The 14,543-nt window shown below is 37.0% G+C and overlaps 1 protein-coding gene across 2 annotated transcripts in view; it reads right to left on the reverse strand.

The window, feature by feature from the left end:
* TMX4 (thioredoxin related transmembrane protein 4) overlaps positions 1 to 14,543 on the reverse strand; it is a 45,047-nt gene that overhangs the window by 22,579 nt on the left and 7,925 nt on the right. For both annotated transcript variants that reach the window (XM_043602865.1, XM_043602866.1), the window contains exons 2-3: positions 9,977 to 10,092; positions 959 to 1,004 (exon numbers count right to left, since the gene is read on the reverse strand). In XM_043602865.1, coding sequence (XP_043458800.1) covers positions 959 to 1,004; positions 9,977 to 10,092 — 162 coding nt within the window. The remainder of the gene's footprint in view (positions 1 to 958; positions 1,005 to 9,976; positions 10,093 to 14,543) is intronic.

Raw genomic sequence — 14,543 nt, forward strand, 5'->3', positions numbered from 1 at the left:
CTGCCCACTTGTGAAAATCCCTTCCTTCCTGTTGGCTTTTATGACATGAGCTCTCTTGGCTTCTTCCTATTACTCTGACCACCCCTGTTCAGTTCCTCACTCCCTGTCTTCCTTTGCAGATGTTCTAATATTGGTCAACACCAGGTTCTATCCTTATTTCTCCTTCCACAGTATACGTTCTCTCTAGATACATTGCATTTTTATGTACCTCAATGTTGAGGAATCCCAAATACATGTCTTCAGTCTAGATCCTTCCTCTGAGCTTTAGATATGGAAATCAAACCAGCACCTAAACTTCTCCATTTGGAATTAACAGAGGCACTTCACACTATCTTCTCCATTCTGGCCTCTATCTTCCAAACTTCATCTTATTCTAATGGCTCCTCAATAGCTTTTACAAATTCTACATGGCTTATTGGTACCCATTACAGGCTCTTCCTTTGTTATAGCTAATTAGTCACCATGTCCCAATGATCTCACATCCTATGTATTTCCAGGATCTATCCCCCTTCCTTTCCCTTCCCTGTAACTCTACCTGAGCCTCTCTAACCTCATCACCCAGGATGATCCAAATGCACTCCATAGGCCAGAACCAATTACAGCCCTCAGAAGGTATCTCATTTTCTTCCAGGCTTTTCCATATCTCCTGTACCTGGAAAGGTTTTCTCCACTCTCTGCTTAGCCCAATTCCTAACTTATATATCATCGGAGAAATCATCTTTGACCACCCCTGTCCTACTCCCTGCCTGACACTAGGTGCCTTTCCCCTGCTGTACTCTGGGCATCCCTCTCTCCTTCCAGATATCATTAAATACACACACCAGTATTTCTCTCTTCAAATTTTAAGTTGAATGAGCAATGGTTATGGAAGGCAACTTAGAATTCTCGATACACGTCTACTGCTCTCGAATCTTTTCTAAAGTTTCTAGTGTCTAACCAGAAAATTATTTAAACTTACTGAAAAAATGCTGGGAGAGTAGTGACAAAGAAGCGGCCACTTAAACCTACAAGGGGCACAAAAAAAAAAGTTACAAGTCAAACTCAGACTACCCCAAGCACCTAACTTACATTGTAAGAATAAGCAGGCTTGAGCTTGTTTTCATAGCCATGTAATTAAAATTATTCCAGTTATTTAATCACATTTACTAGTTTTTTTGTTTTTGTTTGTTTTTTGTTTTTTGGGTTTTTTTCTTACTTTAAGATATCTTATTTTTATCCATTTTTATTTACCTACCACTTTCTGATGACTGACAGACAATGTGCTTATCTTTGATGTGTTACACTAAAGTTTTCTGGCTTGTGCATTGCTTGGAACTGTATGGTGGCTGAAAGGATAGATTTTAGAGTCATGCAATCTGGGTTAAATACTAAATTCTCCAGTTACTAGCTTTGTGACCTTAGATAAATTACTTAACCTTTCTGTGAAATGGGTATATGAAAGCCTGACTGAATTGTTCTGAAGTTAAGGTAAGTATATTAAATGCTTAGTACATATTAAATAGAATAGCACATAATTAAAAATAGTATATATTAAATATAAATTATAGATATCAAATTATAGGTTTAAAAACAACAAAGAATATGAAATTATAAGGTCATTATAATTTTTGCACATTTATAAAATTTGTAATTTCTGTCAAGGAACTCTGTGTACTTTAATGGATTGTTTCAATTTGTCTTAGCAAACCCTTACAAAACAATAACCACATATCAAATGCTTTCCTAGGTACATGTGAAAATAAAGATAAATAAAATCCTTCGTCACTGATCTAATATTTACTAGGCATCTTCTTTGTTTCAGGGACTGTAATAATGGCTCAAGACACATAGATAAGGAAGAACAGAGTTTGACATAGACTGTTCTGCCACAGTCTAGTGGCAGAGGGATAGAATTTAATCAGGTAATCACGACCAGAAACAGAGATGCATGATATGAAGGAAAGGGGCATACAACAAAAACTTGCATGAGACTAGGAGTAAAGAACAGATCCCTGCCCTTTAAATGTTCACCAATAAATAATGTTGATGTGGGCACAAGTAAGTAAGCCCAGTTCTGGCAAAGAGAAAGCTAAAGGACCGCGCTGGCCAGCATGGTAAGCTGGCAGAGACAGCATTTCCTCATATCTCACCACTTCTGCCTTTCCCACTGAAGGACAGTCTGGACAAAATCAAATGCCTATTTAAATAATGTGGCTCAAATGTTACATCTCTGGGATAACTTGCAGTTTGAAACACAGAAGGTTTATTTTTAACAACAAGGGATATTTGTCGATATCTACTTTATAAACTAAATCTATACTCAGAAAAATAATTTATTCATTAATGATGAGTCTTCCCAAAGAAGGGTTCTCTGTTTTTTCTCATACCAAGCCAAGCAATTCTAAAGCATTCCCTATGGCACTCAAAAGCAAACACAGTACTCTGAAGGCAGTAAAAGTCAATGTTACAAAAAGAAACATAAACTTCATACATTTATCCCTGTACCTTTTTTTTTTAAAGGTTGTACTGGCAGTAACAGAACTCTAACAAGCGTCTGTGTCAACAGGGCATTCTCACCTGTAACAAGCTTAGAACTCCCTCTATCAAGGAAAAAAGGCTTTTTTTAGTAGAGTTCCAAATCTAAATTGCCAAGGAAAAAGTACTGGTAATCCTAAAGACCTGAAGATTATTATATGTTTTGCTTATTACAAAGTTTCATATTTCAATTCTTCCCTAGCTACAGATTGTTTTGACTGCTCCAAACTTTGTACAAGTGGAGTTACAGTGTTAGGGAATTATGCTTTATTTACATGGCCTTTAAAATGGAATGCATAAACAAATTAGTATCCCATCACTACTTCAAGTTTCTATTTAGGGTTTTTTTTTTTTTTATCAGAAAATATAGATAGGATTTCTAACAAATGTCAGGCATCACTGAAGGCAATATTTTTTATTTGTTCTTTAAAATCCTTCATACGTTCTTGGTCATCATTGGCCATGGCAATAAATTAAAAGTAAACAAATATAAGAAATATTTCATAAAACACATTAACTTACACAGTATTTATAAACAGTATTTCCAGATTCACAGGCCAGCTTGCCTGAAGTCAAATCCCACTTCTGGTTCTTATTAGTTTTAATCTGGGGCAGTAAATTTAAACCATCAGTTTTCACAAAAATGGATATCATTATTTCTATCTCAGTATTTTTTAGTATTAAATGATTTCTTATTTATAAAGCAAACAGAATGCAGTGTTTGACATAGAATAAGTACTAAATACATCCGAACTAATATGCTGTATATTTAAATCTCTGATTAAAAGCTAGGATAAAATAGGATGTAATAAACTAACTTAGTGTTAAGTGCTTTGGAAATCAGGCACTATTTTGGCTAACGTGTCTTTACAAATAAATGTGCCCATGAAAAAACACAATAGAGAAAATAATGACAGATAGTCTCTGAGAATTTTCTGCATTTTTCTGGTTCAGGCTAGAAGGATGCTCATCCCCAAAATTCCTAGAATAAAGGGTATAAGAACTTTATGGCTCTTGATATGAATTGCTGTGCTGTTTTCCAGAACTACTGTACCAATTTATATGACCATCAGTTAAGGCTTATTTAAAATAAAGATCCTTTTTGGGACGCCTGGGTGGCTTGGTTGGTTGAGCATCAGACTGCAGCTCAGGTCATGATCAGGTCATGATCTCATGGGCTTTGAGCCCTGTGTCAGGCTCTATGCTGATATCTCAGAGCTTGAAGCCTGCTTCCAATTCTGGGTCTCCCTCTCTCTCTGCCCTTCCCCCTACGTGCATGTGCGTGCTCTCTCTGTCTCTCCCTCTCTTCCTCTCAAAATTAAATAAACACTTAAAAAATTAAAATAAAGATCATTATTAATAAATTGTCACACCTCAAAACTTTCATTTATGTTTCTCTGTCAGTATTCCTTTAAATGAAAACCCATGCAGGATACTAATAATAAAATCATAGCTCCTAACTGAGATATGAGTTCAGTTTGCTGTCTGGGATAATATACCGTCACTGAGGCTGTATTCAGGACAATCAACAACAAAATCAAGAACAATTAATGTAGCCCTGAGATTATGACACATCACTAACTCCTTGAAGATCTGACACCATAGGATAATCACTTCAAATAAATGACATTTCTGAGAGGTTAACAATGTCAGAAAGCTTTGGGTTTCATGTCAGTGCTCCAAAAATGTCTTCTAACCTTTAGTATTGATACCATCAAGTATCAAGGGAACCTTTCATTACCTGAAAAGTTAAAACATGACCACCCTGGAACGGAGAAGTACCATCTGAGGTTGTGAACTTCAAGCTTTAACAACAAGTAAAGTGTGGATCTTAACAAAGGATTACAACAACAGATCAGCAGCTCATTTCAAAGTCTGCATAATGATTCACTACAACAAACTTCAGAAAGTGTAAAAGAAACAAGTGTACTCTAAACCTTTAACTAAAGGAGATAAAGGTTGGTCACAAGGTCTGCCAACATTTCTGCATGTCTTTTTTACTTTAAGGGAAACTTCCCCTTTAAATGAAGATTTATTGCAACATAAAAGAGGTATTAATCCAAAATTCAGGAAAAATTTTAATTTCTTATTAGCAAGCTTATCTTAAACATGAAAGCTTATCTTAAAGATAAAAAAAATTAAAAGATTATAGAAAGAAAAACTACATCAGGGAACTATATTTTGATATGCAGAAACACAATAGAAATTATTTAAGTTAAATATTTAAAAAATGGAGATAGCTACCAGCTTTCGTTCTACCGTTATTAGCTGTGCTACTTTGGGCATGTGATTTAACCTCTCTGAGCCTCAGGTTTCTTAGTAATATAGAGATAAATAGTTCTCTCTAGAGTTGTTATGAAACTAAAATGTATAGAAGTGCCTAACAATTATAGGTTGAAGTAAATGCTTAACTAAATGTTAGTTATTATCACCAAAAGAGTAGCAAAAGGAAAGCAATAATAATAATAAAAAAAAAAAAAAGAACTAGCCTTACCTTTGAGACGGAAATAAAGTTGTCAATATAATAGAATACAAAAGACTAATTTTTATAATTATCAAATTAAAATATGAACATTAACTGAAACACAGTTAACTAACAGCTTTTGCTGTTAGTGACTTAAACATAATGCTTATTCTTGACCATGGTGGGAGTCTGGTTTACCTCTAGTCTAGTGAAAAACCATCACCCATGGGTGCTCTATGAGCAGCTACTGTTTTCCTGTCCTTGACAACTAAGCTCATCTGCCTGGAACAGAAGTTTCAAGTACATACTCATTACACTAACTTTCCCAAAGAGCATGCAACTGAAATATCTATTGCCTGCCCTATGTAGTATTACACAGACAATGTAATCTGATCTAATCTAAGGCCTTTCCTTTCCTTGACTTCTACATCTCAGCTGTAAAATGCAATGTGTTTATAATCCCCAATCTTGATAATTTTGAAATCTTATTTTCTGTTCAAAATACCTACAAAAAAAATCTCTTGTGAGATATACCCCTGGAAGAGTTATAGGCATGACTAAACGCACGCATAAACACTTCAGAAATTCTTGCTTTCACTTCTTTTTAAATTTTATTTGCAAAGAAAAGAAATGAAATTATGCCTTACTAGCAGTGTTGGCAAGGCAGCCCTGATGAAAGTATATACCAATGGAGATCTGTGACCAAACACCAATCTGTATACGGAAATATCCAGAGGTGCCTGGGTGGCTCAGCCAGTTAAGCATCTGACTTCAGCTCAAGTCATGATCTCACAGTTGGTGAGTTCAAGCCCCACATCGGGTGAGCCTGAGCCCCACTTTTCTCTCTCTCATGGGATTCTCCTTCTCATGGGATTCTCTCTCTCTCTCCTTCTCTCGTTCTGCCCCTGGCTCACTTGTGCCCTCTCTGTCTCTGGAAAAAAAGAAATCTAGTAAAATGTTCAAATTGGGGAAATGTAGTATTCAGGATGTTAGACTTTGTAAAAACGAAGTAAATACCCAAAGAACTTTGAAGAATAGGGTCAAGCTGCCCTGGAGGTCGCCAATGAGTCAGTACAACCTAAGACACGTCTCTCTTCATTTGGCTTCCAGGACCCCCTACTCCTCCAGCTCCTTCCTACCTCACCTGCTTCTCTTTTTCCTCTGTTGGAACTAGCTCTTTCCTTCTACATGTTAGACTTCCCTGGTTCCCAATCCCCAAAACACTTCTCTGGCACACTTTCCCTAGGCGATCTCAATTCTTCCCCTTCTGTTAAATACCATATACAGTGATGATCCTCAAATGTATATCTCTAGCTCAGCTCTATTTGGTTTTCTATTGAACATCTTAAACTTCAAGCCTTTGGTCTTCTCCATCTTCTTTCTTTCCATCAAATGCTACAGCCAATCTATAAAGAAATCCTTTTGGATATTCCAGCCAAATGTAGTATCTCAACTCCAATCACTCATCACTGCTGCTGCTTGTCCGAGCCACCATCATCTCCACTTGGGACTACTACATTAACCTCTTAACTTCTTGTTTCCACTTCTGACTTCCTACAGACAAGTTTTCATGTAGCAGCCAAAGCAATTCTTTCAAAACATAAACCATATCATGTCACTCCTCTACACAAAACCTTCCAGTAGCTTCCTTCCTATCATACTAATATCTAAATTCCTTGTCATGGCCAAGAACACCCTGCATGGTCTGGTCCCTAGCTACCCCTCCAGTTCTGTTTATCTTGAGTATCTCACTGGCTGTCATATGGTTCCTCAAATAAGTCAAATACACCCCTGCCTGCATATGCCATTTGCTCTGCCTGGAATGCTCCTTCTCTATGGCTTGTTGAAATTCACTTTCTCAATTTGTCAAGACATCTAGTCAAACAGTCCTTCCCTGCACATCCTATATAAAAGAGTGGCTCTCACAATTTTTTACATTTTTATCCTGCTTTCTTTTTCTTCAAGTCCTTACTGCCACCAGACATTATTTTCCATTTTACTCTCATTACTATTTATCTCCTTCACTAAAATGTAAATTCAATGGGCAGCCAGGTCTTTACATTCCTTATTTACTTGTATCATTTATCTATATCACTGTCATCTAATTTTTATAATGTTTATTTATTGTTGAGAGAGAAAGAGAGTGAGCACACAAGTGGTGGAAGGGCAGGGAGAAAGAAGGAGACACAGAATGTGAAGAGCTCTGAGCTGTCAGCACAGAGCCCGATATGACGCTCAAACTCATGAACCGTGAGATCATGACCAAAGTCAGATGCTTAACTGACTGAGCCATCTAGGCGCCCCTGTATCACTGCCATCTAGAACAAGACCTGGTACATGGTAGAAACTCAAATATTTCTTGAATAAGTACATTATTCTGAAACCCTTTTAAAAGATTGATAGCATTAGATTAAAAAAAATTTTAGAGAGAGAGAGTGTGCACACAAGCAGGGGAGAGGGGTGGAGGGACAGAGAGAGGGAGAGAGGGAAAGAAAGAGAGAGAATCTTAAGCAGGCTCCATGCTCATTGCAGAGCCTGAAGCAAGGCTCAATTCCATGACGCTGGGGTCATGACCTGAGCCGAAATCAAGAGTTGGACACTCAACCAACTGAGCCACCCAGGGGCCCTAACAGCATTAGATTTAATAAAGTATAAAATAAAATAGTATAATCTGAAGTGAAATATTCTTTAGGCCACTCAATCATGTGTGTGGAATTTTGTCTCATAATTTTTATTTATGAGTTACAGTTTTTAAATTTTTACTATTTAAAATAATTCTAGAACTTATACTTTAAAACTTGTTTTAATACATAAAACAATCATTTTTTCCTTTTTTTTGGACTTTGTTTCTTCGCTATTCCTAAAGAATACTGGACCAAAGACTTTTTTCCTTCTTCTTTGATAAATATTTCAAATATATATAATTTACATTTACATAAATAGTATGAGTCAATGATAAATTTGTTTTTAAAATATTTCATTATAATAGATTTCTCTCTACCTTATCAAAAAAGCACTCAATCCATTCACACTGGAAATAGTAGCTGTAAATCTACATTTTAGATGGAAAGACTATATTCAGTTAACCTTTAGATTTGTGAATCCATCACAAAGTTAATTGTTTAATTCTTTTAACTCAAATCATGCTGTGAATTCACGGCAGGTACACCAAACGACTGAAATGTGAATAGGCCAGCTGCATTTCCAAGAAACACATCATCAAATGTATCTCCTGCCCACTAATTAGCAAGGCTTACACCTGATTTCACTGGACTCAAACTACTAAAAGACAAAAACAAGTTTACAGCAAAAATGTAATTGCAATGACATGACTTCCAAATGGAATAACTCATTCTAATAGCCCAAACCATGAACTAGTAAGTATAATTGTCCAGCTCGAAATAGCAAATGAGCAGAAATGGATTTAATTCAAATGATTAAAAAGGTGGAGGCTTGAGAAGTAATGACTTTAACAGAAATCTCTCTCCAGGGGTTTGTCAACACATTCATCTTAACAGACACCATCAGTTTTCCTGTCCAAGTAATTGGTAATTCATTACTTTGTGTTTTTGCACTCACGGTTGTTTCAGAAAAGTAATTGCTACACCTCCATGCCTACCTTCTTTTTTCCCTTGTAAAGGGAAGAGAGAGAGTATGCACAAGCATTGGGGGAGGGGCAGAGACAGAGAGAGAGAATCTCAAGCAGGCTCTGTTCACAGTGCAGAGTCCGACGTGGGGCTCGATCTCACGACCCTGGAATGATGACCTGAGACAAAATCAAGAATCGGCAGCTCAACCGACTGAGCCACTCAGGAAACCCTTACACAGTTATTTTTAAACTACAAATACTACTTGTGTGTATCTTTTCAGAATTTAAAAGTTTCCTCTATTTCTCTCTTTTGAAAAATTATATCATTAACAGCTAATAAATGTAGATGAAACAACAGAATTAGAAATTCACCATCCTGGAACACACTGTGAAATATTTGGTTCGGGTAAGATCATCATTTGATTCAGGTAAGATCGTCAACGCCATGTATCACCCCATAGATTATATGCTAATCACAAAATGGGGTCTTTTCTTTACAATGGAGATGTTTAATGTCATCACCTTAAACAAGTGCTCAAACTCAACATCACTAACGTGTCTTAATATGTGTGATAATATTTGTCTTTTGGTAGAATACAATTTAAGTCACAGGATCACCTATGAAGTACTCTTGGCCATAAATGTCTAACCTGAATCATGTCTCTAGACCAAAATTCAAGTTACAGAAAATATAAGAATAAATTAAATGTTCCTACAGAGAAACACCTAGGCAAATCCCCAGCCTGTTCTCTTCAGAGTATCAATGTCATGAAAAAAAATGGGGGACTATTTTCTAGAATGAGGGAGACTAAAAAGTATAGCTACCAAATTCAATTGGTGAACCTTGATTATACCCTGGTTCAAAATGGGAAACAATGAAAAAGATTTTAATATACTTAAGTACTGAAGGGTAAAGTATCATGATGTCTACAACTGATTTTCAAATGACTCAGCAAATTAATAACAATATAAAATAAATATATGTCAACACCAGCATACATAGACAGACCCAGATATGTTAACATGTTATCTGTTGATTCTAGATGGTCAGTTCATGGGTACTCAATATCCTAGCCTTTCATCTTTTCTATATGTTTGAAAAAATTCAAAATAAAGGGGCGGCACCTTGGTGGCTCAGTTGGTTAAGCGTCCGACTTCAGCTCAGGTCATGATCTTGTGGCTCCTGAGTTTGAGCCCTGCGTCGGGCTCTGTGCTGACAGCTCCAAGCCCAGAGTCTGCTTCGGATTCTGTGTCTCCCTCTCTCTCTGCCCTTCCCCTGCTCATGTTCTGTCTCTCTGTCTCTCTCTCTCTCTCAAAAATACATTTTAAAATAAATAAATACATTTAAATAAAAAATTCAAAATTAAAAGTAATAAGCTTTTGCATTTCATGTCCAACATGTACAGCACCTGGCTCTTGAATGACGTCCACTTTGCCCACACTGATTTGAAGTGTTTCACCGTTCCTTGCAAATGTCTCCCATTCTGAGTCAGTCTGCTGGCAGGACGGACACCAAGGGGCATAACTATAAAAGAAGAATAGCTAATCAATATCATCAACATATGAAAAAAATCTGTAAAACAAAATAGAGAAATAAGTTTTTAACTAAAGGGAAGCACAAGAGCAAGCTTTTCCAAAGACACTTGATATAGATAAACAGAAGCATATTTCCCTGCTAGAATCTAATGTATGAATATCAGTTCCCCAGGAAAAACTTAGCCAAAGTTTAAGAATATTTTCACAAATTACTATAATACATAAGATATTTTATTTCAAAGTTATTCTTACAACGAACCCAAATTATACTACTTTGCAGACAGCTTATGATTTTTCAGGGTCAAACTATTTTGAGTGCCCCACTAATGGCAGACAATTTTCACAAGGGCCTCTTTAAACTAGGCAAACCAGTTGCAGACCCATCAATGTGAGATCTGATGGACAGAAGATGTATTGCCAGTGGGTGCCCCCAAATGCAAATCATTTCCAAAGATATGTGGCAGTCTGAAGCATTCTCAGAAAGTAGAAGCTATAGGCTAAGCTGGCTAAATGACACTTTCTTAAATAGAAGAGGAATTAGAAATAAACACTTGGGACTTCAACCAGAACTCTGTTTTTTTACATTATTTTTTTCATTCAACAAACATGATCTAAGCACCATTCTAGAAACTGAGGCCACAACTGTGAACAAGACAAACGTGGTACCTCCTTCCTCCTTGTGGACTGCATCACCCACAGATGAAAAGAGGTAAACATAGGGGTAATGACATTCCAAGTGGCAAATGCCATGACTCAGAAATGGATGCTATGGGACACTCAGGAGCTGGGTGATCTCAGAGGGCCCACAGAGAAAGGAGCATCCATGCTAAGATCTAAAGTAAGAGTAACGCCCAGAGAGGGCTCAGGGAATGTTCTAATCTAAGCAGAGAGAACAGTTAAGTGTGAAGGATCAGAGTACTGACAGGACAGGATGAAGGCATCATTCACAGCCTTTAAAAATGTTGTATGAGGAGTTAGGACTTTATTCAAAGCTCCATTACCTGTACTCTAAAAAAGTGAGAATCATAATCAGATTTACATTTTTGGAAAAGTCACCTGGCAGTTCTTTGGATAATGGATCAGGGAAGGATATGATGGAAGGAAACAAACTGGAAGGTTAGGCTGTTATCCTGGCAATATGTTAAGGGCCTCGCTTTGTTCCTATGATCCTAGAAAACATCATAAATAGGTCATAAAGCTCTAACACAGCCAAGATTTTATATGCAGATGTTAAAATAGGAATCCAGAAAAGGTTCCTGTTTAGAAATATAGTGGATTGAACAGTGTCTCCTAAAAAGATACATCCAACTTCTAAGCCCCCATACCTATGCATATGATCTTATTTGGAATAAGGGTCATTATACATATAATTAAATTAAGGATCTTGGGGTGTGATTATCCTGGATTTAGGATAGGTTCTCACAAGAGAAAGAAGAAGGAAGTGTGACACAGAGAAGAAGGAAGGCCATGTGAAAACATAGTCAGAGATGGGTGTTATGCAGCTACAGGCCAAGGGAAGCCACGCTGGCCACAAGAAGCTAGGAGAGGCATGGAACAGACAGTCTCACAGCGCCTCCAGAGGAAGCCACCTTGCCAACATTTTGATTTTGGAATTTGGGTCTCCAGAATTGTGAGAGAGTAAATTTCCATTGTTTTAAGCCACTAAGTTTGTAGTAATTTACAGTTGTCCAAGGAAACTAATACAGAAAGGAAGATAAAATTTGAAATAAGAAGAGATTGAGATCAAATATGCCTTATGAAGATTTTAAGAGTTGGTCGAGCTATGCTTATTATAAACTATTGTTAACAAACAGTAACATGTGCTGGAAATCCATTTTAAAGTACTAACATAGGACACAAGTAAAAGGAAAATATTTACAGAATAATGTCACAAAAATACATTAGTATAAATGGAGAGATATTTTGTTTTGCTGAATAATACCCAGATGGAAAAAGCAGTAAATAAAATTAATCAATGCTCACAAAATAGGACACAATGCCCCCCCAAAAAATCACTGGACACTGAATATTTTGGGATGCCACCAACTAGGCATATTTTAAAAATCTGCTTAAATGGGGTGCCTGGGTGGCTCAGTTGGTTAAGCATCCAACTTTGGCTCAGGTCATGATCTCAGTTTGTGACATCGAGCCCCATGTCAGGCTCTGTGCTGTCAGCTTGAAGCCTGGAGCCCACTTCAAATTCTATGTCTCTCTCTCTCTCTGCCCCTTCCCTGCTCGTTCTCTGTCTCTGTCTCTCTCTCAAAAATAAATAAACATTAAAATTTTTTTAAAAAATCTGCTTAAATCTGTTTAAATTATACTTTAAAAATCCTCAACTCAAGTCAAAATACTGAGTGGATAAATGCAATAGGTATTTTTAAAAGACTTGATATCACTGATTGTTTACATACAATGGGTGAATATTAGAGTAGGTAAATTATTCCACCAAGGGGTAGAGGGCAGGAGATATAGATGAACCAAGATTGGCTGTATGTTGATACAACTGATAAATCTGGATGATGGATGATGAGGGTTCATTGTACTACCCCTATTTTTGTGTATTTTTTAAATTTTCCTAATAGTTTTTGTCGTCTTATTGAAGTATAACTGACATATAACATTACATTAGTTTCAGGTACAACATAATGATTAAATATATTTTTTAAAAGACTTGATTAAATGGAAAGATAAGCCAAGTTCTGGATGGGCAGGCTCAGCATTGTGAAAATGTTGATTCTTACCCCCGATTTATTTTCCGTTTTATTCCATTCCCCAACTATTTTTACAAAGTATGGCATCTATTATTTTTATTTTAGGAGAAGAAAGTGGTGGGGGAGAAAGAGAGGTAGGAAAGAATGTCTGCCAAAGAATGAGACAGGAATACCTGGGTGGCACAGTCACTTAAGCGTCTGACTTTGGCTCAGGTCATGATCTCACAGATCGTGAGTTCGAGGCCCACGTCAGGCTCTGTGCTGACAGCTCAAAGCCTGGAGCCTGCTTGGGATTCTGTGTCTCCCTGTCTCTCTGCCCCTGTCTACCCACCTCTGTCTCTCTCTCTCTCTCTCAAAAATAAATAAACTTTAAAAAAAAAAAAAAGAATAAGACAAACACACATGCACACACAGGGAAAAAATGCCTTAGGAAAGGAAATAAAGGGGAAAAAGTGTTAAATGATCAAATTCTGTAATAAGATTTAGGCACGAAGGTGCTGTTAGGTCATCATTTACAAACCCTTTTACCTCAACCTGGGGGGAAGCATGCCTGTAAATGCCATGCAATACTCAATGCAATGATGCATACAAACCAACTTTCCTGAAAAACAGTAACAAACTGAAAGCGGGCAATATTTTGATCTTTCACATTATGAGGAAGTTACAGGGGGTTAAAAGTCAACATGATGGGTTGCATTTACTTCAAGACAAGTATTGAGATTAGGCCCAGTCCAGCAAGAGAAAGGGCTGTCCAAAGCAAGGCACGCATTTCTCTGTCCAGCCAGGCCCCTAGATGCAACCAGACTTAAGCACAATTTTTCACCCTCTCTAAGGATTGTTCATACTTCTCTAGAGGGGTAGAATAGCCAATTCCAAGATGATTCTAAAAGGTCATTAATCTTCTCATTACATCTCACTGTCTAGTAACTGAGATCCCAGAGATACATGTGGACCAGAAGACATGATCCAAGAACAATCCACTGACATCTTTGAACATAGCTGATTTTAAACATGTGAATCTCTACATTTCCAGGGTATTGTATACACCTGGTGCAGTAAGTGCTCAATAAATATTTGCTGCATAAATAAATGAAAAAATTAAAAAATATATATAGTCTTTATTTGAGAAAAGTCATTTTCTACATATTTGAAAAACATTCAGGGGTGCCTGGGTGGCTTAGTGAAGTGTCCAACTTCAGCTCAGGTCTTGCAGTTCTTGAGTTCGAGCCCCATGTTGGGCTCTGTACTAACAGCTTGGAGCCTGGAGCCTGCTTCAGATTCTGTGTTTCCTGCTCCCTCTGCTCCTCCCCTGCTTTTGTGCACAAGCTCTCTCTCTCTCTCTCAAAAATAAATAAATTTAGAAAAAACCCGTCATATGGCAGATGTTACTGGGACAAGCAGTTGGTAAACTTTAGGAAAAAAGAGGACATTTTATTATTAAGTATACTTTGACAGGCATTTCTGTGTATTAGATAAGAGTACTGCCAGAGGATTCAGCAAGACCAACCACAAATTAACCATGTGACTTTGGGCAGGCAGCTTAATACTCACTCCATGCCTCAGCTTCCTCAACTGCAAAATGCGATAATAACACCAGCTACCTTAGAAGGTTGTTGGGAGATTAGATGACTTATATAAAACAGGTACGTGTTAAGAACAATTATTAATACCAATTACATTTCTAATACACTGTTTGGTTTCCAAGACACTTTTTTTTTTTAATTTTTTT

This window comes from Prionailurus bengalensis, chromosome A3 (genome assembly GCF_016509475.1).
Source record: "Prionailurus bengalensis isolate Pbe53 chromosome A3, Fcat_Pben_1.1_paternal_pri, whole genome shotgun sequence".
Lineage (NCBI taxonomy): Eukaryota > Metazoa > Chordata > Mammalia > Carnivora > Felidae > Prionailurus > Prionailurus bengalensis.